Source organism: Mytilus trossulus, chromosome 5, assembly GCF_036588685.1.
Source record: "Mytilus trossulus isolate FHL-02 chromosome 5, PNRI_Mtr1.1.1.hap1, whole genome shotgun sequence".
Taxonomy (NCBI): Eukaryota; Metazoa; Mollusca; class Bivalvia; order Mytilida; family Mytilidae; genus Mytilus; species Mytilus trossulus.
The window spans coordinates 44,738,624-44,765,074 of NC_086377.1; the positions used below are offsets into that span (position 1 = coordinate 44,738,624).

General features: G+C 34.1%; 1 protein-coding gene across 2 annotated transcripts; it reads right to left on the reverse strand.

Annotated features, from left to right (window-relative positions):
• Window positions 1-1,054: 1,054 nt before the first annotated feature.
• Window positions 1,055-24,135, reverse strand: LOC134718877 (uncharacterized). 2 transcript variants are annotated; one of them, XM_063581708.1, is made up of 5 exons: window positions 23,987-24,135; window positions 14,716-14,951; window positions 9,699-9,925; window positions 7,020-7,200; window positions 1,055-4,607 (listed from the first exon to the last, which is right to left on the reverse strand). In XM_063581708.1, the coding sequence occupies exons 2-5, from the start codon at window positions 14,927-14,929 to the stop codon at window positions 1,066-1,068; spliced, it is 4,164 nt and encodes a 1,387-aa protein (XP_063437778.1). In that variant the 5' UTR covers window positions 14,930-14,951; window positions 23,987-24,135; the 3' UTR covers window positions 1,055-1,065. The 2 variants fall into 2 exon arrangements, with proteins under 2 accessions (XP_063437778.1, XP_063437777.1); XM_063581707.1 differs by having other exon boundaries at window positions 23,983-24,135.
• Between the last annotated feature and the right edge of the window lie 2,316 nt (window positions 24,136-26,451).

Consider the following 26,451-nt stretch of genomic DNA (forward strand, 5'->3'; position numbering starts at 1 on the left):
AATACATGGTTAGATTAAGCATATATCAAAGAACCCCATATATACATTTTTTGTTGAAAACAAACAAATTTTAATTTTGGACCAACTTGAAAACTGGGCCTATAATCAAAAGTCTAAATACATGTTTAGATTCAGCATATCAAAGAACCCCAAGAATTCAATTTTTGTTGAAATCAAACAAAGTTTAATTTTGGACCCCGATTTGGACCAACTTGCAAGCTGGGCCAATAATCAAAAATCTAAGTACATGTTTAGATTCAGCATATCAAAGAACTCCAAGGATTCAATTTTTGTTAAAATCAAACTTACTTTAATTTTGGACCCTTTGGACCTTAATGTAGACCAATTTGAAAAAGTGACAAAAAATTCAAAATCTACATACACAGTTAGATTCAGCATATCAAAGAAACCCAATTATTCAATTTTTGATGAAATCAAACAAAGTTTAATTTTGGATCCTTTGGGCCCTTTTTCCTAAACTGTTGGGACCAAAAGTCCCAAAATCTATCCTAACCTTCATTTTATGGTCATAAACCTTGTGTTTAAGTTTCATAAATATCTATTTACTTAAACTAAAGTTATAGTGCAAAAACCAAGAAAATGCTTATTTGGGCCTTTTTTGGCCCCTAATTCCGAAACTGTTGGGACCAAAACTCCCAAAATCAATCCCAACCTGCCTTTTGTGGTCATGAAGCTTGTGTCAAAATTTCATAGATTTCTATTTACTTTATCTAAAGTTAGAGTGTGAAAACCAAATGTCTTCAGATGACGACGATGTCGACAATGCGATGCCAACATGATACCAATATACGACAAAAAAACAAACTTTTTTATTCATTCTCCAAATATTACTTTAACAATAAAATGCTATAATTTCTAAAATTATTGTACCATTTCACATTGTCAAGGCTATTCCATTAAAATGTTTGTAGGAAGGGAAGTTTAATGATTGAATGTTGGTCATGGGTATTATTACAGTATGTGTCTATTACCATTATGCATCATTATCTAAAACATGGTTCTTGGTTAAATGGAATAGGCCTAAGATTCAAGCTGCATATCAAATCAGACAACTTTATTGATTTTGGAATACAATGAAGTCAACCATCCAAATGTTCTAAACCATTGTCTAACACGTCCCTGTTTTTCAATCAGCAAGTCAGCAATATCATAATATTTTAATTCTTGAGCAAGTACTATTGGAGTCTTTCCTCCTAATGTTACATCACAGTTTGCTCCATTGTCAAGTAATAAAGAGACTATATGTGTATTCCCATTCAGTATGGCTTCCCATAGACATGTGTGTCCTTTCCCATTTATGGCATTAACATCTGCTTTATTGTGTAACAATAGTTCTACCATCTCTAAGCTGGACAAATGTACTGCAATGATCAAAGCAGAGTCATTGTCAGTAGTTTGTAAGTTTACATTAGCTCCTGCACTAATAAGATACTTAGCAACATTCAAGTTCCCAAGTTCTACTGCCCTAAACAGCGGACTGATGCCCTTTTTATTACATAAATTTACATTTGACCCAGCATCAACAAGGCATTGTATTAATGAAACATCTGCATGTCGACAAGCAGCCAACAGCACCGATTTGTCATCCTGGTCAGTTGAATTTATATCTGCCTGATGATCCAGCAAACATTGCACGCAATCCTTTTTACCATAGAAAGCTGCTATCCATAATGCTGTTTGATGTTTAATATTTTTTGCCTCCATTTGGGCACCTGATTTGAGTATTAAGAGTAATATTTCAGTATGTCCTTGTCTTGCTGCGGACATTATTGGGTAAAGACCTTCTGCGGTTGCCAGATTTGGATCAGCTTTGTTTCTCAATAGAAGTTCAATAAGCTTTGCATCACAATGAATGGTTGCTCTCAAAAGTGGACTAACACCGTCCTTTCTGCATATATTAACATCAGCATTGTTCTGAAGGAGTATAGTTACTATTTGATGTAATCTCCTTTGCACTGCAACAAACAGTGGTGTTCGTCCCCTATAGGTAGGTATATTTACTGAGGCTTTCATTAATAGAAGATATTTCACCACTTCAATATTTCCTCTTTCGGATGCTTCAAATAAGGCAGTAGCACCCTCCACACCTCTGTAATCTATATCTGCTCCATTTTGTATCAAAAGTTTCACTACTTCTAAGTGGTTGTTCAAAGATGCCATTGAAAGTGGACTTGGAGGAACGTTGTTGTTGCATGGAATATTCCTCTCACAGATTGATTTTGAACTTATTGTTTCATGACTGTTGATATTTACACTAGCTCCATTTTCGATCAACATTTGGACTATTTTGACCTGCCCTTTTCCAGCAATTACCGTTAATGGTCTGTATCCATTAGCCATTGTATGATTCACATTACATTTTCCTTTAATTAAAAGTCTAGCAATTTGTTCATGACTGTTTTGTAATGCAATGAACAGCGGAGTCTTCCCAATTTCTGTTGATATCTCTGTATCAGCTTTATGGTCCAGTAGAAATTGCACAATTTCTGAATTTCCAATTTTACAAGCTATGAACAATGGTGAGATACCCTTAATTTGAAGCCCAATTTTATCAGCCTCACCTAAAAGTTTCTGATGTTTGCATAAGTTAACATCAGCTTTTGATTTATGAAGAAATTTCATAATTTCCAGATGTCCTTCATGACAGGCAACAAACAGCGGAGATGCTCCATTTTTCTTGCATTTATTGACATCTGCACCATTTTGAAGAAGAAGTTTTACAATGTCTATATGTCCTCTTTGTGAAGCAATGAAGAGAGGAGTCACGTCTTGCTTGTTTACAGAATTAATATGAAACTCCTTTGTAATTAGGAACTCTAATACATCAATCTGACCTGAATAGGCAGCAACCCAAAGAGCAGATTCTCCCGATTCTGTCTTTTCAGGATATATTAGTTTTTTCTCATGCAAAAATTTGACAAGTTTAAGGTTTCCAGTAAAACACACAAATATGAATATCGGATAGTATCTTTTGTCATTTTCATCGTCCTCAGATGCCCCATGTGGATATTTTTCCAAAAGTTTTCTCAAAATTTCAGTTTTCCCTTCTAAAACTGCTAATGAAACACACAGGTTATAGTTCTGCATAATTTTCTCTTCAGCATATTTTGGAAATTGTTCTAGAATATAGCTAAAAATTCTGTCTAATCCTTGCGCCATTAACCAATGAAAAGTGCTAGTCTCCTCTTGGTAGAGTAAAGAATTCATGTAAGAAAGATGAAACTTTGCTATTTCATCCATGTCTTCAGATGAATTGGTAAGGTTCGGAAATGAAACAATTGCTTCTTTGCTTCTTTGCAAGAAATTTCCACAAGCTTTTGAATAATTGCCTCTTTTCATCAACATCTTTCCCAGATCATCATCACTCATTCTTTTAAACTGATTGACCAAAGCATCTTCAAACGATCTATCTTGCATTTGTTTATTGAAAAATACATCTTTTATATTACCATCCATAATATCTGCAAACATTCTTTTGAAATAGTCATCTTCTAATCCACTATCAAGAAGAATTACATTTTCGTCATCATTTTTATGACCTCCATATAGTCTTACTCTTTCTCTAATAAATGTACACGGAGAGTATTTCAGTAAGCAAAGTCCAACAGTTGGCCCTATTTTTGATGAGAGGAAGTCAAACATCTTGTCATGCAGGCTTCTGAACTTTCCATTGACTTTTCTCACATAAATATTTTCCAGACTTTCAAGTTCTTCCATAATACTTTGCCTTGAAGTGCCTTTTGGTTGACCTACTTTTCCACATATGGCATCAATTTTTTCTTCATCTTCCTTATCTATTTCTAAATCTGACAACATTTTCACAGTCAAATTATCATTAAAAACAACTAAAATTGCTAAGGCACAGTATTTTAGTGACCTTTTGTTCATTTTAAGTCTTTCTAAATTTTTGCTATATTCTTCAAATGGCTTTGAAAAGAATGCCTCAGGATTGTTTCTCAAAGATTTGTTTTCCCCAAATAATTCACACAAAAGTGGAAAACAATTTTGACTTTCCAAACTTTCTTGGCTTATCTGGATTTCATCAGCTTCATCATTTTCAACATCATCACCTTCATTTAAAAGATGCCTCTTTAAAATTGCCTTTCTTTCAGACAAACTTAATCTATGATGTGAACTATTGAGATTTACTATGCATGGGTCTAAGAATAACATCATTTTAAAACATTCATCTTGAGAAACAATAAGTCTTGTATTAATTAGGAGTTTCATATCAGTGTTATCAAATAAAAGTTTCAAATCATCTTCAAACCTGATCCATTCCTCAATCATAGCAGTATCTGCATAATATTTTCCACATGCATCATCACACACAAAAACTTGTGATATATTTGGATTATGATATCGGAAAATGTCACCTGGCTGTATAATTGGGAGTATTTTATACCCAATGCTCCTAAGCTTAAGAGCCACATGATGTATGACTGCAGATTTCCCAGCCCCAGAATTCCCTGTTACCAATACACATTGATTCTGCTCAATCCCTGTCCAGATAGCATCATATGAAGCGGTTTCTATAAACTTTTTGTCCTTCTCTTCCCATCGTTGAATTCTCTTGTCAATTCTATCTAAAAGTTTAAAAAGATACAGTAATAATTTAATGTAAGATGTAATGCGTCTTCTAATTGGCTGACTTTGTTTTGATTATCTGGACACAATTTTATCAAAGGTTTTTTTAAGGAAGCTGGCTTGTCATGATTTAGAATGTTTGTCAGATTTTGGGAATCCTCTGGTTTTATTCATTTCAATGCCTTGAAAAAATTTGCCAGGTGACCACCATTTTTCTTTTTGGTAAATCTTTAACATGTATAATGATAAGCCATCTGTAAAAGTCTTTTAAAATTTTAATTACTTTTTACTAGTTTTTGAGAACTTTAACTTGTCAATGATAAAGCTATGAAAAGTCAAGAGAGAATATTTTCCTTCCAAAATTTCAATGGCTAATATTTCGAAAACAAGCACAGTGGCCTATATATTTTTTTTGCTCTTTGGATTCCTTTATTAATCCCCATTCTATATAAACTAGTGTTTTGAAAAGTTAATTACTTTAAAACTGCGAACTCCCTTAAATGGAATTTAAAATTAAATTATAAGGAATAACTGTATTATTTTGTCAGTCTATTCTAAATAACATAAACTAGAGGTTCTAAAGAGAATGTGTCGCTCACCTTGGTCTATGTGAATTTTAAACAAAGGAAGCAGATGGATTCATGACAAAATTGTGTTTTGGTGATGGTGATGTGTTTGCACATCTTACTTTACTGAACATTCTTGCTGCTTACAATTATCTCTATCTATAATGAACTTGGCCCAGTAGTTTCAGTGGAAAATGGTAGTAAAAATTTAAAAATTTTAAGAAAATTGTTAAAAATTTAATATAAAGGAAAATAACTCCTTAGGTTTTTACGTCAACTCTGTCATGTTAAGTTATTTGCAAATCTTACTTTAATGAACATTATTGCCGTTTACAGTTCATCTCTATCTATAACAATATTCAAGATAATAACCAAAAACAGCAAAATTTCCTTAAGTTAAAATTACCAATTCAGGGATAAACAATTTCACCCCCATATCAGATTTGCTCTAAATGCTTTGGTTTTTGAATTATAACCCCAAAACAGCATTTTACCCCTATGTTCTATTTTTAGCCATGGCGGCCATCTTGGTTAGATGGCTGGGTCAGCAGACACTTTTTTAAACTAGATACCCTAAAGATGATAGTGGCCAAGTTTTTTTTAATTTGGCCCATTAGTTTCAGAGGAGAAGATTTTTGTAAAAGATTACTAACATTTACGAAAAATGGTTAAAAATTGACTATAAGGGCAATAACCCTTAAAGGGGTCAACTGACCATTTCGGCCAAGTTTGGTTTAATTTGGCCCAGTAGTTTCAGATGAAAAGATTTTTGTAAAAGTTAACGACGGTGGACGACATACACAGGACGCAAAGTAATGGGATAAGCTCACTTGGCCCTTCGGGCCATGTGAGTTCAAAATGTGGTGCTCACTGTTAAATAACTTGCTACATGCATTATTCAGTGTGTGCCACATTTTTTATGTTATTTATTCATAGACAGAAAAAAATATTACAGTCATTCCTTAAATGGATTAACATGATGCTGTGTTGTTATAGTATGATATTCCCAATTTATTTACTTTATAAACAGATTCAAATGTCAAATAAAACAGGAATTCCGTAGTGCTTTCTTGTAGAAAATAAATTTGAATAGCCTCAATTTGTATTAGTCTGTAATTAATGCATCAGACTTGATCAGAGTGATAATGATCAAAACTTTTTAATGTCCAAAAATTGTGTAAGGGTTCAGCCGAACCCAGTGTCTTGCCTCATTTGCAGGCTTAACAAAAATGGGGGGGGGGAATTATTATAAAAACATTTTCCTCTAGGTTCCATATTTTGATTGTAAGAAGTTTGGTAAAAATCTAGGATAGTTTATGAATCTAATAAATGTTTTAAAATTTTTTAACTGCAGACTGTATGTGAATAATACATACCTGCTCTATCACCCTCTCAGCTATGTGTTATTTAATTTATTATACTGAATGTCCTATCATTATGGTTCTTTTACATATTAATTTTATTTTAAAAGTATTTTCTATGAAGCCACATACATAACAATGTTACGGTATTAGAAACAAACAACAAAATATGTTTATTTTGACAGTCAAATAATAAAATCTGAGCCACAAACATAGAACTTATGCATTGTATTTTTATAACTTGATGCAAATTCTATTCATTGTCCTTTAGATTGTCGATTTTGATTGGTCTGGACAAGAGAGAAACATTGAAAAAAATTATCACTAGCTTGTGAAGTATTGTTTTTATTTTTTAATCTGAAAACACTTTCACAAAATGTTAATTTTGGTCAAAGCTCCTATCGACTTAAATATCAGTGCCAACCCTGTCATACAGATGTTTTGGAATGTTTTTAATTATAAATCAGCCGAAGTTATTTCTAACCTTGCTCTGTCCAGGGTACTGTCTTTTCTCGTTCTTCTTTAAGTTCTATTCTCAGCTGTTCTAGTTTTTGATTTGTATTAAGTACTTCTCTGTAGACTTCTCTGTCAGAACCATCCAAACAAGCTATTCTTAGGTCATTACAATCCTGGTCATATCGACCAAATCCTAATCTACTAATCGCCTAAAGAAGACAAAAACAACATGGAAAACTAGAATGGTTTTTGTGACGACCCAAAACAACAATCTGGATCTGTATTTTGTGGTCATAAGCATTGTGTATAAGAAAAAAGTAAAATCACACAAATACTGAACTTAGAGGAGAATCTAATCAGAAAGTCCATAATTACATGGCAAAATCAAATAACAAAACACAACAAAAACAAATTTATTGACATTTGGTAAAGGCAAACTAAAGTTAGAGAACAGAAAAGAACCAGATGCTCTGCAGGGCGTAGCTTTATACGACCGCAGAGGTTGAACCCTGAACAGTTGGGGCAAGTATAGACACAACATTCAAGCTGGATACAGCTCTAAATTTGTATTGTGATTAAATAGTTGACACAGCATAGGTTTCTGACACAGAATGAATGTGGTCTAATAAACTTAAAAATTTTGTTTTGCCTTTAAGCAATTCACTATGCTGTTGAATATTAATCCTCTCAAAAAAATGTTTGAAGAAAATTTTCTTTTTATTTATGAAATTTCAAATGAGAAAAATTGACCCCCCCCTCATTTTTTTTTCACATCCCCTTTTCCTTTATTCCAAAACCGATCTCAATTCAAATTTCTAATGGAGTTTGCAACAATAATTACTCATTTAAATACATCATAAAATATTAAAATGTAAAAAAAAAGTCCTTGTTATCACTGAATGGTAAAGATTGTTTTAATTTATCAGTTGGTAGTAAAAGTGAATATACATTGCATATTGTATAAAACAATGATTTAAGTTGATTCAACTACTATTCTGGACAAAGAAAGATAACTCCAATTGAAATTTCTTGCTATTGCACAATATTGTGCAATTAGAAATTTCTTACCATTGTGCAATACTGTGCAATTGAAAATACTTGCTATTGCACAATTTTGTGCAATTGAAGATTTCTTGCTATTGCGCAATACTGTGCAATTGAAAATTTCTTGCTATTGCACAATACTGTGCAATTGAAGATTTCTTGTTATTGCTGAGTACTGTGCAATTGAAAATTTCTTGCTATTGCACAATACTTAATATAATAATTTTGGATCCTGATTTGGACCAACTTGAAAACTGGGCCCATAATCAAAAATCTAGGTTCATGTTTGGATTCAGCATATCAAAGAACCCAAAGAATTCAATTTTTGTTAAAATCAAACTAAGTTTAATTTTGGACCCTTTGGACTTTAATGTAGACCAATTTGAAAACAGGACCAAAAATTAAGAATCTACATACACAGTTAGATTTGGTTTTTCAAATAACCCCATTTATTCAATTTTTGATGAAACCAAACAAAGTTTAATTTTGGACCCTGCTTTGGACCAACTTGAAAACTGGGCCAATAATCAAAAATCTAAGTACATTTTTAGATTCAGCATATCAAAGAATCCAAAGGATTCAATATTTGTCAAAATCAAACTAAGTTTAATTTTGGACCCTTTAGACCTTAATGTAGATCAATTTGAAAACGGGACCAAAAATTAAGAATCTACATACACAGTTAGATTTGGCATATCAAAGAACCCCAATTATTCAATTTTTGATGAAATCAAACAAAGTTTAATTTTGGACCCTTTGGGCACCTTATTCCTAAACTGTTGGGACCAAAACTTCCAAAATCAATACCAACCTTCCTTTTATGGTCATAAATCTTGTGTTTAAATTTCATAGATTTCTTTTTACTTATACTAAAGTTATGGTGCGAAAACCAAGAAAAATGCTTATTTGGGCCCCTTTTTGGCCCCTAATTCTTAAACTGTTGGGACCTCAACTCCCAAAAATCAATACCAACCTTCCTTTTGTGGTCATTAACCTTGTGTTTAAATTTCATTGATTTCTGTTTACTTAAACTAAAGTGATTGTGCGAAAACCAAGAAAATGCTTATTTGGGCCTTTTTTGGCCCCTAATTCCTAAAATGTTGGGACCTTAACTCCCAAAATCAATCCAAACCTTCCTTTTGTGGTCATAAACCTTGTGTTAAAATTTCATAGATTTCCATTCACTTTTACTAAAGTTAGAGTGCGAAAACTAAAAGTATTCGGAAGACGACGACAACGCAGACAATGTGATAGCAATATACGACGAAAAAAATTTCAATTTTTGCGGTCGTATAAAAATTTAGAAATTTTTTGGTTTGTAAAGGGGCATCAGTCTAGAACGGTTAAAGTGACACCAACAACATTCACACTTAATTTGTGTTTTGTGGTAATAAGCATAGTGTATAAGTTTCATAATATTTGGTTGAGACAAAATGAAGTTAGAGAATGGAAACCAACTTACAGAATGACCAATGGACAGACAGACAGACAGACATATGTACAGACGGAGAAGGGTAAAACTGTACCTTGACCATATGGTTTGCTTTTATAAATTGTGACTTGGATGGAGAATTGTCTCATTATCACTCAAACCACATCTTCCTATATCTATTTTCACAAAACATTAGCAACAGTTATATAATGAATCCCCAGTATATTGTACCTGAGATAAGCCATTCCATGCTGTGTTAAACTCAGTATAATTAAATGATCCATCAGTGTTATGGGCAATAAGATTTCTGTAACATTTGATTCTGGCTAAATCAGCCCCTTCTGTTATATCATGATTATTTGGTAGTTGATCAAACCCTGTTCCAGGTTTTCTTATAGCAGGTGTTGCTATGTTCCTAAGCAAACAGATGAGCAAAGTCAAATCAAAGGTACCGGATCCTACAAATATAGACACATAGTAAAACATATACAACCATTTAAATTGTGTAACTGGTTTTTCTAAACATGCTAAATGTCTTCTTAAAAATAATAAATTAAAGTATCTAGCAACTTTAAAAATAAAATGTATATAGCAACTATGTCATGACTATAGAAACTCTTTTTACAATAATTCTATATAGACTCAATAGAGTTGGCCATTACTTAAGGTTACTGTAAAACTAACCAGGGCAATGCAGGAGCTTATAGTCCAGATATTAGAATTGTTTTTCCTTTATTGTTTATTCAGTCAGTAACATGAAGGTTGCGTGCTTATAATGTTCTGTAAATTAAGAATTTATAACAAGGGCTTTATTCAATACTAATGCAAATAATGCAACTGTGAGATTTAAATTGATTCACAACAATTAATACATATATAGGTAATTTTTATTTGCCTGTGGATACAATTCTTTAAGGATCTTGGTGGGCAGTTGGTCAAAATAGTTCAACTTCTGCATCACAACTGTCATCATTGAACATGTGAGCTAAAAACCCAATATGTGGAAGGCAAGACTATGTGGTCAGATACATGTATATAGCCTGCTAATCATCTACATGCGTTTAAAAAAAGGTATGCCCCAGTGGGTGTTGGAAAGCAGGAGCATAGCTATATCTGACTTGTATTCTAGTCCCTATGGTGGAAGGTTCATTGGATTCAAATCTTAAGATGACTAGGATTGCCAGTTTTCCTCCCAAAATTCCAGCCTCTATGAGAATGATCATGATGAGTAAAATCATGAGCAATCAGACTTTATCTTACCTCCTACACACTAAAAAAAAATTACTTAGTAATTTTTCTTTACTTATTTTGAGTAATTATATTACTTACATATTTACTAACTATTACTTACAATTACTTAGTTTTACTAAATATTCTGAAGGAATTACTTGAAATTACTTAATTTACTTTTTTACTTGATTTAAGTTATCCAAATAGTTTTAAGTAACAATTGATTACTTGAATTTAGTAAAACTATTTAAAAAATTACTTAGTAATTTATTTTTACTTAAATGCAGTAAATGATTTACTAAAATTACTTCTGATTACTTGAAAAAGAAATACTTCTCATTACTAGGTAGGATTAGATAAATTACTTAAAATGATTACTATCTAATTTTACTCTATATATTTAAAACTTTTCAAACTTCTATTATATCTAATGATAAATGCTTTCTATGAAGTTTGTCTCCATAATTTAACAATTTCAACAATATGTGGGGTTAAGTCTGAAAATTGCATAATTTTGATAACAATTTTCTTTAAAGAGGCAATTATTTCAACTCGGAAATATTTTTAATTATATGGAATTTACATAATTTCCTATGCTTGAAAATTGTCATAAATTTCATGTATATTCTGTATTCTTATGTTCAGTGTGGCACCTTACACTTTCTATTTCAAATTAGATACTACATTTTCAATAGAATGTACTGTGCTGCGCACAACACTATCTATACAAAATACATTGTATGGAAAGTATTATGCAATGCTTAAAAATGATAATGCAGAATAAACATGGAATTTTAAGCACAAGAAATCATGCAAATTACATAATTAAAAATAATTCCAAATTGAAAAAATAGCCTGTTTTTAGATAATACTTCGAAAATGCTTAAAACATTGGATCAGAATTACTTAGTATTACTTAGAATTACTAGTCATTACTTAACCTATTTTCATTTCAAAATATCCTCAAATTATTATTATCTATTTTTAATATAATTTTATAATGTCAAATACCATGATTTAGTTTTACTTAAATTAAAAATTAACTATTATAAATGTACAAAATTGTATAATATTTCCTGAATTTTAAATAAGCAGTTTTTGATTTGAGACTGAAAAAAAAAATCATTGTCCAATCAGAATTAAGGTTTCATTTGACTTTGGTAAGCTATTTTTGAAAATTGGCTGGAGCTCATTCAGTTTTGAATTTGAACAAAAGTTCACAGAGTTTATTGAAATACTTACACGAGTTACACACACGAAAGGAAAGGAGAACCTTACAAAAAGGACAATTTGTGGGTTTTCATGTTTCTGGCTACTCTTTGTGTACTTATTCAATTAAATGAAGATATAACACAAAGAGTTGCTGGGGAGGTTGCCCATAATAACTTGCAACAAACAATAGAAATTATGGATTAATACAAAGGAAATAGTATATGATTATTCTTGAAAAAGGTATGTTATTATTTCAAATTATATGCATTTATAATAAAACAGTGTAGAATTTTTATTTCAATCTATAAATATATTATAAATAAGTGCCTATAGATAGCAACACATGACATACAAATATATGGGAGTGTGGATTAATCAGTACAGAGATTATTTACTCTTAGATTGTTCTTGAATAAATATTTCATTGATTAGATTTTGTTTTCTTGAACTCGTGTACTTTAAGCTGATTACTTTAAATTGTAATTACTTGAATTATTATTTTGAATAATGAAAATTAATACTAAGAATTACTTAAAATTATTACTAAGAATTACTTAAAATTATTACTATGAATTACTTAAAATTATTACTATGGACTACTTACAATTATTACTTAGGATAACTAACAGTTATTACTTAGGATTACTAGAAATTATTACTAATGATTACTTAGAATTACTTGTAATTACTTATTATTTAACTGAGTATTACTTAAGATTACTACTAAGAATTACTTGAAATTGCTTGGATTATTACTGTGAATTACTTACAATTACTTGTTATATTACTAGTATTTACTTGTAATAAATACTTGAAATTACTTAAAATATTACTCAGAATTACTTATGTTGATTATTTTGTTTACTGAATTGGATTACTTAGAATTACTTAAAAAGTAAATTACTTGTATTTACTTGAAATTACTTAACATCACCAATAATTACTAACAATGGTCAATAATTTTGCCAAATTCAATTACTTGAATCAAGTAATTGAATTACTTTTTTTTTGTAATTCCAAGTAATTTTTTTTTAAGAGTGTATACATTTCAAGGAATATGATTGGTTAAAAGCAACCTTGTGGAGACTGTGTATATTCAATATTAGGTAAGTAGGGAGGTGGGGCTTAATTCAATACACTGTTAGAAGTGAATTTACAACTTTGGCACTGCTTGATTATTTAAAAGTATTGAAAGTTCTGTTAAATATTGTTATACCAAGGTTGTAGATAATAAATAGTTATTGTTTCCATTATTTTTTTAAGTGCAGACCAATTGCAGAAGGTTCTTAAAATTGAACACTTTAATATAGAAATAAGAAGCTGTGTTATGATAGCAAATGAGACAACTCTAGTCTAAATTAAACAAATAAAGATAGTAGGTAAAATGTTCATAGATAGGATGTGTAAAATGTTATGATCTATATGCACTATATTTTGTGTATCAAAACTAGAGGCTCTAAAGAGCCTGTGTCGCTCACCTTGGTTTATGTGAATATTAAACAAAGGAAGCAGATGGATTCATGACAAAATTGTGTTTTGGTGATGGTGATGTGTTTGTAAATCTTACTGTAATAAACAGTCTTGCTGCTTACAATTATCTCTATCAATAATGAACTTTGCCCAGTAGTTTCAGTGGAAAATGTTAATAAATTGACCATTTTGATCATGTTGAGTTATTTGTCAATCCTACTTTGTTGAACATTATTGCTGTTTACAGTTTATCTCTATCTATAATAAAATTCAAGATAATAACCAAAAACAGCAAAATTTCCTTAAAATTACCAATTCAGGGGCAGCAATGCAACAAAGGGTTGTCCGATTCATCTGAAAATTTCAGGGCAGATAGATCTTGACCTGATAAACAATTATATTCCTATCAGATTTGCTCTAAATGGTTTGGTTTTTGAGTTGTAAGACAAAAACTGCATTTTACCCCCTATGTTCTATTTTTGCCGTGGTGGCCATCTTGGTTGGTTGACTGGGTCACGCCACACATTTTTTAAACTAGATACCCCAAAGATGATTGTTGCCAAGTTTGGATTAATTTGGCCGGAAAGTTTCAGAGAAGAAAATTTTTGTAAAAGATAACTAAGATTTACGAAAAATGGTTAAAAATTGACTATAAAGGGCAATAACTCCTAAAGGGGTCAACTGACCACTCGGGTCATGTTGACTTATTTGTAGATCTTACTCTGCTGAACATAATTGCTGTTCACAGTTTATCTCTATCTATAATAATATTCAAGATAATAACAAAAAACAGCAAAATTTCCTTAAAATTACCAATTCAGGGGCAGCAACCCAACAAAGGGTTGTCCGATTCGTCTGAAAATTTCAGGGCAGATAGATCTCGACCTGATCAACAATTATACCCCCTGTCAGATTTGCTCTAAATGCTTTGGTTTGTGAGTTATAAGCCAAAAACTGCATTTTACCTCTATGTTCTATTTTTAGCCGTGGCGACCATCTTGGTTGGTTGACCGGGTCACGCCACACATTTTTTAAACTAGATACCCCAATAATGATTGTGGCCAAGTTTGGTTAAATTTGGCCCAGTAGTTTCAGAGGAGAAGATTTTTGTAAAAGCTAACGATGACGGACGACGACAGACGACGACGCCGGACGCCGGACGCAAAGTGATGGGAAAAGCTTACTTGGCCCTTCGGGCCAGGTGAGATGAAAAGTAGTGATAAGCCTTGGAACATTTACTGATGGGTCGTTTGTAGACAAAACGCGTCTGGCGTATATACTAAATTTAGTCCTGGTATCTATGATGAGTTTATTTAGACATTTCTTGATGTCTTACCTTTATTGGCTGGATACAACAGATCCCATTGTGCAAGGTTGATAATTTTCTTGTCATTCAAACTTTTCAACTTGGAGACTTTTCTTTGTAAGATATTCGTCAGATCTGTTGGAGGAAATTTGTTATCAAACAAAACTCGGACAGCCTTGGGTGACAACTTGATTACAAGGATGGTAAGCCGCAGGAAGTTGGTTTCTTCTTCTGTCAGTGACATGACAACAATACATCCAGTTTAACTATAAAGAAAATTGTAAAGGTTAACTTATGTACTCATGACATGACACAGAAATTTAAAACATTTTTTTAAGGTAGTCCGAGATTACTCTGCTGTCCAATGACTATTCTGCCAGACAAGTTCAGGCCATGGGACGTCAGAGCACGTCCCATATCAAAACGTGGAAATTTGCCCATCCAAAATAGATGAGCTGCTTGGTCGCTTCTGGTGCCAACGGACAGCCTTGGAATTATATAAATCGGGTATCTTTGACACATTCCCCATTTCCATACTCCATTTTATTGTTCATTTTTCATTTTTCTCTTCATTTATGATTACATGCATTATAATGATATGATAATTATACTTATGCAAACATTGAATGCTCACCTTTAATTTGATGGCAGTGTCTGCAAGTACCAGCATGTGGGTACAAATAGTCAAATTGCCGTCAGTCAATTAATTTTATACAATTGTATTAGAGAAACTCAGAGTCAACATGGTCAATTGCAGCTGCAGAGCTGAAAGGAAGAACTGGAAACACAAAAATTAAAAAGGAATTAATTATGAAGATTAACAGAATAAATTCTTCCTGTATTCACCATGTTCACGGTGGCAAAAAAAATCCAAACAAATTCGACACGAAAAAGGCCTAATACAAGGTATTTGTTTTTAATTATTAACTAATCATTTACTAATATACTGTGTATTCATTTCAGGTATCAGTCATCCTTATTATTAAAGCTATAAACCTAGGAAGATGTTGACTCTCATTTATGACTGATACTCAACTAACAGCTTAACCACAGTGAATTTACAATGCCAGTTCTACAGTGCCCTATTGACGGCTGTAATTGGAAATCTCAGGACCTGGATGAAGCATTTGCTGCTGCTCTACAGATTCATGACAGAACCGTCCACCCACCTCTGGCTCAACCGTCAACGCACAAGTTAAAATTAGACCCACCGTCTATAGCCACAGGATGTGATCCAGATCAATGGTCTGCATTCACCAGACAGTGGAAGATGTATAAAACAGGGATGGCGATCACAGACAATGTCTTGCCTACAGCCCTTTTCTACTGCTGTGACACTAATCTGCGTACAGATATTATGCGTGACCTTCAAGGTGATGTTGCTAGTATGCTAGAGACAGATCTTTTAAAGGCAATCAAAAGGCTGGCTGTCAAAGAAGAAAGCACACTAGTCCAACGCATAAAATTGAACAGGATGACTCAATCACCTGGTTCAAATATCAGAACTTTTTTGGCCAGTCTCAGAGGCCAGGCATCACTGTGCCAGTATAAAGCAACGTGTAAAGAATTAGGTTGCAACCATATATTTGACTATAGTGATGAGATAATAAAAGACAATTTAGTAAGAGGTATTGCAGACCCAGAAATTATGTCTGACCTGCTAGGTGACTCCAAGACAGATAGAACATTAGAAGAGACTGTGTCATTTATTGCTCAGAAAGAGCAGGGTAAAGTCACAAGGAGTGCAGTAGGAGATTCAGCTAGTGCTATGAGTGCCACATGTAATACTCAGAAGCGACCACAAGCAGCTGGAGCCAAATGTTGGGCTTGTGGTGGTCCTGCTCATGGACAGAGGAATGATCGCAAGGCCAGGTCTAGATTCTGTGAAGCTTGGACATTCACTTGTTCTAAATGCACAGTCAAAGGTCATTACACCAAATCTTGCAGCAAGTGCACTACCTGTGGCGTATGGGGCCACCGTGATGCATCTTCTAGAATCTGCACTCAAAGTAAGGGCCAAAGGAACCTGTCCAATCAAGGGAAATCAACCAAAGATCAAGAACAAGAACAAGTTGGTTATATCTATGAGCAGCTGTGCACTACATCTGAACAGACGAACCAAGTATCGCGTCTTGAACATCACATATTTGATGGACACTGGGTGGCTAGACCCTCAAAACCACACCCAATGCTCCTGGTGAACATGACACCCCTACCTGAGGACCATTCATCGTTTGGACATCCCATTCAAGACACTTCTCAGCTTAAGACAATCACTATGTCCATGGTGGCTGATACAGGATGCCAGAGTTCAATCATACCTTTACAATCTGCAAACAGTCTTGGCATAACAGAAAAGGATCTCCTTCCAGTAAAACTTGTGATGCGTGGAGCTATAAAGGAAGACCTCGGTGTAATTGGAGCAGTCGCAGTAAGTGTAACTACAAAAGACACTACTAGCAGTGCCATGTCAACACGTTTATTGTGTTATGTCTCTGATACCATGGAAAGAGCTTTCATTTGCAGAGAAGCACTCATATCTCTGGGAATTATTCACACCAACTTTCCTAATGTATCAACAGTCACATCTCCAAACATTGCTGCATCTATGGAAAGCTCTGAAGATGTAACCTGCTCTTGTCCTAGACGTCGACCTTCACCACCACCTATTCCCACATCTTTACCACCCGGTCTGAAGGCCACAGAGGAACATGTAGAGTCACTAAAAGAGTGGCTTCTTGATTACTATGGTGCTACAACATTTAATGTATGTGAACATCAACCTCTACCACTTATGAATTGTGAGCCTCTTCAACTTCATGTTGATCCTAATGCCACACCCGTAGCTGTCCACAAACCAGCACTTGTTCCTATCCATTGGCAGGATAAAGTTTATGCGGATCTTGAGAGGGATGTTCGCATTGGTGTATTGGAACAAGTAAGTCAAAACACACCTACAACTTGGTGCTCAAGAATGGTTGTAACCAGCAAGGCGGATGGCACTCCAAGGCGGACAGTAGACCTACAACCACAAAATCGACATTCTGTTCGGCAAACACATCATGTCCCAAGTCCTTTTCATCTAGCTGACCGTGTCCCTCAAGGTATGAAAAAAACAGTGACAGACGCTTGGAATGGGTACCACTCAGTGCCTATTCGTGAAGAAGATCGCCATTTCACAACATTCATCACACCATGGGGGCGCTACAGGTACAAGGTTGCTCCACAGGGATTTATGGCCAGCGGTGACGCTTACAATCAACGATTTGATGCTATAATATCAAACTTCAACGACAAGGTAAAATGTGTGGATGACACATGTATGTGGGCGAACTCCATTGAAGCAGCATTTTTTCAGGCATGTGAATGGTTCGACCTGTGTGCTCGTAACGGCATTACATTAAACCCAAAGAAGTTTCAATTTGCTCAAGACACTGTCAATTTTGCAGGACTTACAATCACCCCAACAAACATACGACCAAGTACTAAGTTCCTAGATGCAATTAGCAACTTCCCAACACCAACTGACATTACTGGTGCAAGAGCTTGGTTTGGGCTCATAAACCAAGGAGCATATGCATTTGCAATGGCAAGACAAATGAAACCTTTTCGTGCTCTATTGAAACCATCCACCACATTCTGCTGGACAAATGAATTAGACGAAGTATTTCACAAGTCAAAAGAGATCATTATCCAGGAGATGAAGGAAGGTGTTCGTCTTTTTGACCCTGCTCGTATGACATGCCTAGCTACCGACTGGTCTGTTGACGGAATTGGATTCTTTTTGATGCAGAAGTACTGTCAGTGCTCAAGTAAAACCCCTACCTGCTGTAATGACGGTTGGAAACTATGTCTAGTTGGCAGCAGATTCACACATCCAGCAGAAAGTAGATATGCTCCTATTGAAGGTGAGGCCTTGGCTGTTGTGTATGCACTTCACCAAACACGCTACTATGTTCTTGGTTGCAAAGACCTTCTTGTTGCAACTGACCACAAGCCACTACTACAGATTCTGAACGATCGATCACTCACAGACATCGACAACAGGCGACTTCTCAACCTCAAAGAGAAAACTTTAGGGTACAGATTTACAATTCTTCATGTACCAGGCAGAAAGAACCTTGGGCCAGATGCAGCGTCACGGTATCCTGTTGGACCACCAGATCGTCTGAACTTACCTGGTGAAGCACCTGAACTTGATTCCCTAGTTAACATGACTGCTCATTATCATTCAGATACACTTACCAGTCTATGTCTACATACAGAGGATAATGATACAGCTAATGACGCCTCCACAGTCGCTGCTGCCACTTGTACCTTGAATGCTGTTATCACAGTTGTTACTTGGAACATGGTTCGTGAGGCCACTGCATCAGACCCTACATTTGTAAATCTAATCAGGCAGCTGGAAGCAGGGTTCCCAGAAGACTACAAGGAGCTACCAACAGACTTGCGTCCTTACCATCGCTTTGCATCCAGTTTATGCACCGTGGATGGTGTAGTTCTTATGGGCCAACGAATTGTTATACCTCCAGCTCTTCGCAAACCAGTACTCAATGCTTTACACGCAGCCCACCAAGGAGTCAGCGCTATGCGTGCGAGAGCCATGGACTCTGTATATTGGCCTGAGATCACAGTAGATATTGCCCAGGTGAGAGACCAATGTGTTCACTGCCATCAGATGGCTAAGTCAAACCCTATGCAGCCACCATCTGATATAACACCTCCAGATTATCCATTCCAGATGATTTGCAGTGACTACTTCACATATAACAGTAATGACTATGTAGTTATTGTTGACAGGTATTCAAACTGGCCAATGGTATACAAGTCTGAATCAGGTGCCGAAGGACTTGTCAAGAGACTTCGTGAGACGTTCGTGACATTTGGAATCCCAGAAGAGTTGACGTCTGATGGAGGTCCACAGTTCACAGCAGGGAAGACTCAAGAGTTTTTAAAGGCCTGGGGAGTTCGTCATAGACTTTCATCAGTTGCAAACCCACACGCTAACTGCAGGGCTGAGATAGCGGTAAAAACAGTAAAACGCATGCTGGTGGACAACATTACTGCTGTTGGATCTCTGGATGTTGACAAATTCCAGAGAGCCTTACTAATGTACAGAAATTCTATTGACCCAGAGACAAAAGCATCACCAGCATTGATTCTGTTTGGAAGACCCATTCGTGATGCCATTCCCATACTGATGGGTAGATATTCTCCACATGAAACATGGACTGAGTTAATGTCTCACCGAGAGATGGCTCTTGCCAAACGTCATTCAAGGGAACATGAACGGTGGAATGAACACACTCATCACCTGCCAACACTACAGGTAGGAGATCATGTATACATACAGAACTTGGTAGGCAACCATCCCAGAAGATGGGAACGTACAGGAACAGTTGTTGAAGTACGCCAATACCACCAGTATGTTATACGCGTAGATGGCACAGGCCGAGTAACTATCCGCAACCGCCAACACCTTCGAAAGTTCACTCCTTTTCAAACCAACCAAACACATGGTACTTTGATGGCACCTACTGCAGTTCAACATCCAGAATTGATCTTGAGCTCTCCATCTACACCCAAGACGACACAGCCACAAGTACCCAAGATTCCAGTGTCTTTATCACCAACAAGAATCTTAAGTCAACCAGCTGCATTGAATGAGACACCAATTATAGTCCCCACTCAAAAACAGGGTACACAGACTCAGACAATTCAACAGCCTTCACAAATAGATTTGGACCAGTCATTCCACCAGACCCCTGAACCAGATGTACCTTCAATGTCTAGAGTACCACGTGCTCTATCCCGTCTTCAGCCACATAATAAAGCTGGAGAGAAGGAACTATTGACACCACGAAGACCGAGCCGCCGCAACACAACAGAACATAACATTGATGAATCAGGAACTGATTAATGAGATATGAAAGACATTTATAAGTGAATCTAGAGACTTTGCGTTTAAAATTGTGAAAGGACACCATACATTTTAAATTGTGAAAGGACACTATATGTTTCAAATTGTGAAAGGACACCATACGTTTAATCTTGTTCGCTTCCGGATGACTTTAACAGAACATTCCTGAAGATCTATTTTCTAATAGACTTGACTTGGTTTAAGTTTTTTTTTTTCGTATACAAAAAACTTGTCCCCCGGGGAGGAGATAACTAATCATTTACTAATATACTGTGTATTCATTTCAGGTATCAGTCATCCTTATTATTAAAGCTATAAACCTAGGAAGATGTTGACTCTCATTTAATTATTAGTTATAAATTGAATTTGTCGTGTTTCATTCATTTAAGTGGCAGTCAAGTTTGCGTTTTTTATAATGTCACAGGCTGCACCAAAAACTTTTTCAACTACATGTACTAGTCCGAAGACCAATTATTCAAATTTTTTCTAATTGGTCCAAACACAGTTTTGCAATAATTTACAAGTCCAAATAAAATTTCACTAGTCTGGGGCATCGAACTAGTGGCTAACCACTAAACCAATTCCAAATGTTTACAAAAAATGTATTACAAAAATAAGATTAAGTAGCCACAACTTAGCTATAGAAAATGGAAGATTTTATGGTATAGCAAGAAATAATAGAATATGTACTTTTTGTAAAAATGATATAGAGGATGAGTTTCATTTCATCCTCAAATGTCCACGTTTTCAAGGTTTTAGAACAATTTATATTAAGCCATTTTATTGGAAAAAACCGTTGATGTACAAATTTATTAAACTGTTGAGTACTAATAATGTAAAAGAATTGTGTAATTTAGGTAAATTTATATTTAGATCTGTTAAGCTAAGATCCGAAATGTTAAAATAATGTTTGTTTATTACTACAACACCTTCTGCTGTCACATAGTCTGTGTTTATGTATGTATTATATGTATTATTGATGTTGATATATTGTATACCTTTAGTTTATATAGACTTTGGTAATAAAGATATATAACCGTGCAGACTGAATTTTTGTCAAATACTTCTAGTTTTTCTATTGTAAACCGTTCATATTAAATATAAAGCATTTGGCAGATTTTACAATAAGAAGGAATTATTGTTTTTTTGTATCCATCAAAAAAGCAATTGCTGAAACTGTGAAACAGACTGTGTAATGGAGTAATGCATTATGTTATTGAATAAAATGTGTCTTTCTGAGTAAATAAAAATAAAAATTACTCTGTGTTTGTGTTTTTTGTTAGAATTAGAGGGTTTTTAATTTCAAAATATTGGACATGGAATAGACATCATGACCTACTTTACTGACATCCAGCTTATTTTGAGTGGTATTTTAAAGTATTATTTATAAGTGGAGCCTAATAACATGGACTTATATTTTAATAAAAAGTCTTCTTTTGTGTTTTAATCATAACTTTAAGGCAGATTTTTATTGGTAAAGGCTAAAAAAGGTAATTTAATAATATTGTTGCTAACGTCACGTCTTTTCCGTCCATTGTGGTATGTCACGATCGCAATTTTCTTGATGGTTCTCTGACAGCCCATTGTAGTTATTTTTATCCCGGGTTTTATAAATAATTGAAAATAGCAATCATATTAAATTTGGATGACGTAAGGGGGTCAAAGGACTTGAGGAATCAATATCATTGGCTGTTTTATTTTTTGCGAACGTTACTGCTCGAGGTTTCCGTCCAAATCAGTGTCACGTGAGCAACATATATTTAGATCTGTAACTCTCCTGTATAGGAGTTACGATATAGCCCTTTGCAGAAATAGATTCGGAGTCAGTTCCTTCACATGATGGGGAAGCAAAGAAGGCAAGTTGTATGTAATATCGTTATAAGAGGACCTTAAATGTATTCCGTCCATCAAAAAGACGTTCGCAACAAAACGTAATGTCATGATAGTAGATGTTGCTAATGTTACTATTACGAATTGGTTTCTTGTGTATTCATTTGATATAAAGTACACCTGCAAATGGCATTCTGTATATTTAGAAATTCTAAACCAGACTGTACAATTTTATTACTCCAGGCATGAATTAAACATCACTGTGTGCATACATTTTAACTTTTAAAGATGTTGTTGCTAATGTGACATGTCCAAATGTCGCTAATGTTACTCATTTTTGTCTCCGTCACGTTAGCAACATAAAAGTAGGAGACAGAACACAATACTGTAAAATCTGCCATTTACATTTTATAATAGTATCAATTTTTATCATATGTTTCTTTTACAGGGACTGTACATGTGCAGCTTCATTTTCCATCAGTGTGTATTTAATTTGCATTATTTATTATGTATTATTATCTAATAAATACAATTTGAAAATAATATTTTTCATACTCTTCACACATTCTACAGGAAATCCCCATATTACCCTGAATTTCCATTTATATTTCATGTTTCATTCACGATCTGATTGCATTGTATTATTAAACCAGATGTGGGTAGGCGTAGCCTACGAATGGCAATTTGACTATTCATACCTGAATGTGAATGGCAATTTGACTATTCATACCTGAATGCGAATGGCAATTTGACTATTCATACCTGAATGCGAATGGCAATTTGACTATTCATACCTGAATGCGAATGGCAATTTGACTATTCATACCTGAATGCGAATGGCAATTTGACTATTCATACCTGAATGCAGGTACACGCACAGACACTGCCTTATTTGATCAGTCATGTTTTTGTCAGTCACAGCAAACCAATTTATTATATATAGATTTCATTCTTCCTACTTAAGTATATGTACATGTGCTGAATTTTGTAAAATGTTTGATTATTTCATTGACCACTGATTTTGCATGTTTTCCAATTATACCATGTTGTAATCACAAATTTGTCATTTATGGCATTGAAAAAGGTAAATAAAAATACAAAGTTCCAATTTGATTAGATGTCCATTTAATCAGGTGACGCTTATACTTTTTTAATATCTTCTTCTTCTTCTTCTGATATACAGTTACAGCTTCATTATTATTGAAGATTACAAACTGTTGCATGCGCGGAGTATATGATTAAAAAATATGAACAAAAATTTATCTTTAACTTAGTAGAATACTTGGTGATATTTACATGAAAGAAAACAACAAGTGATTAAAAAATATGTACATTGTTATTTATAGAATTAAATTATGTTGTGGAGAACAGTTGGTGTCAATGTTAATATGTTCTCAATAGACCAATCATACATCAGTCCAGTCCTTACCAAAAATATATGTTGAAATTTTACATAATGTAAATACATAAAATACGGTTTGCTCTAAAAAAAAATATATAATTATGATTCTTTCAAATGACATATTTTCCCTATAGATTCTTACACACATGTAACTTTTAAATTCCTGACACTGTTAAGCCATATCTATTCACTGATCTCCGCATTGAACTGTTGAAAACGAAGCAATGACCCAAGTTCTGTTAAAAAATATCTCATTTTCCCTTTTCTGGTTCTTGCGCATAAATGGAAACCTACATGAACAATGGAAAATTTCTGGAAACCAGTGTTTACTGAAAGTAAAACTAAAAAAAAGACGGACAAAACTGATTTTCCGAAATTTATTGTTGAAATGAACCAGTATCTAATCAGTTTACAGAACAGAGAAATGGACAACAAAAATTGAGATTTATTAATGAGGTGTTGAAATAAAATTAAAAAAATAGTAAGGGTTCCGCGGAACCCCAGTGTCTCGCCTACTCAGTGTTGCTGTTAATCGCAGGTTCAACAAAAATGAGATTTTTTTTTAGTAAATATAGTTATATTAAAGGTACCAGGATTTTAATTTAGTACGACAGACGCGCGTTTCGTCTACATAAGACTCACAAATGACGCTCATATCAAAATATGTATAAAGCCAAATAAGTACAAAGTTGAAGAGCATTGAGGACCCAAAATTCCAAAAACTAAGTTATGCCAAATACGGCTAAGTAATCTATGCCTGGGATAAGAAAATCCATAGTTTTTCTATATTCCTCTCGATCCAATTTTGATTTTAAGAAGCTTCTGTCCAAGTTTAGAAAACTCCAGGATAGGTTATGAACTAATAGACTGTGTGTAATGTTGAGTGGAAGAAATACTAAGTCCATCATAAGGAAAATACAGAAAAACAGGAAAAAAATCATGCAGTATAACCAAATTTCCTTGAAGATAAAAGCTTTTGATCATAACCAAGCTTATTTTCAAGTTTGGTACAAATTTCAAGGATAGTTTAAGAAAGTTAATACAATTTTAAAAACTTTAACCGCAGACTGAATGTTGTGTTTCCCGTTTTCTCAGTGGCAGACTGAAAACAAAATCCATTTCAGTAAGTAAAATACTGAAGAATTTTTTATTTATTTTTTTAATTTACTTCTTGATACTATCTTATTATCATAAACAAGCTACTGTTCAAGTTTGGTACAAATCCAGAAAAGTTTAAGAAAGTTATTAAAATTTTAAAAACTTTTACCACAGAGTAAATGTAATTATTTTTTACAAAAAAGCTAAGTCCATTTATAAATAAAATACGGATAAAATGGAATTTTATTTTTACAAAAGTTACTTCTGGAAACAATCTTATGATCATAAACAAGCTTCTGTCCGAGTTTCGTACAAATCCAGGATAGTTTAAGAAAGTTATTAGAATTTCAAAACTTTAACTACAGAGTGAATATTTGTGGCCGCCGCCGCCAACGGAATGTAGGATCGCTATGTCTCGCTTTTTCGACAAAAGTCGAAGGCTCGACAAACTGAATAGTAAAAAGTGTAAAAAACAGAGAGAATAAAAAATATTTAAAAATAAAAGTAAGTAAGTAGATTTTATCTAGAGTCCGGCATGATATGTACAATTCAACAAGGTAAACATGGGCTCTGTCGAGCTCTTATAAATCCGACTTGATATTTAAAACAAATAACAAATTATAAGCACATTTGACAAACTGCACATACAAAATATAATAGCTAAGCAAACATGCATTAATCAAAGCAAGCAAGCTAAAAAGAAAGGAAAAGTAAATTTTGCGTTAACTGGCTCAAAGACAAAGCTAAGAAAAAAAAATAAAAGCAAAGAACAAACAGAACTAGAGCCAGCAGATTCCAGCTTTGAGACAGCAAAGTTATTGTCTACATGCGCTACAGAAGCAGTTTTCTGAAGAACACCATGTAGAAATAAAATGTTTGATCTGTTCCAAAGTAGAGATCGAGGCTCTGTGCATGGTAAGGCAAGGAGTTCCACACTTTTGCTGCCTCAAAGCGAAATTAAGTCCTTGTAGTTCTTGGTTGTGGTAAATCAACTGTGAGTTATAAATCTTAAGTAATATGAGTTAATTTTAAAATTTAAATTATTGTGCAAGAACTCTGGACTGGATTTTGTCAAAATGTTGTAAGTTTCAAATGCTATGGTTCTTATGCGTCTTCTGATTTTAAGTGTTGGTAGTTTAGATTGTTCAAGTAGTTGTTCATATAAGTTATTGTAGTCACTGTAGATGAATCTTAGACTCGTTCTTGCAGTTTTTCATATTTTTTGGTGTTGCGCTCGCTACAAAAATGCCATATGAGTGGACAGTACCTTAAGTTTGACATGATGAAAGAATGGTTAAAAAACAGAATTAAAGGACCTTCAATCCAGAACCCCCGAGATAATCGCTCGTTTTTGGAGGTTTTTGTGTTCATCTGTTGTCTTTTAGTTTTCTGCGTTGTGTTTTAAATTCCATTGGTAGTCTAGCTGTAACTCTTTTAGTTTTCTTGCTTTAAGTGCGTGTTTATTTATTGATTTGTGATTCTTTTCCATTTTCCCTAATCAAATGGCAAAATC

What these genes read in the sequence shown, in the direction of transcription:
- LOC134718877 (XM_063581708.1), bottom strand. Translation starts at nt 14,929, where the DNA reads ATGTCACTGACAGAAGAAGAAACCAACTTCCTGCGGCTTACCATCCTT. An exon ending in GTTGTATCCAGCCAATAAAG is followed by an intron (nt 9,926 to 14,715) that starts GTAAGACATCAA and finishes CTATATTTGTAG; the next exon opens with GATCCGGTACCTTTGATTTG. An exon ending in CATGGAATGGCTTATCTCAG is followed by an intron (nt 7,201 to 9,698) that starts GTACAATATACT and finishes TGTCTTCTTTAG; the next exon opens with GCGATTAGTAGATTAGGATT.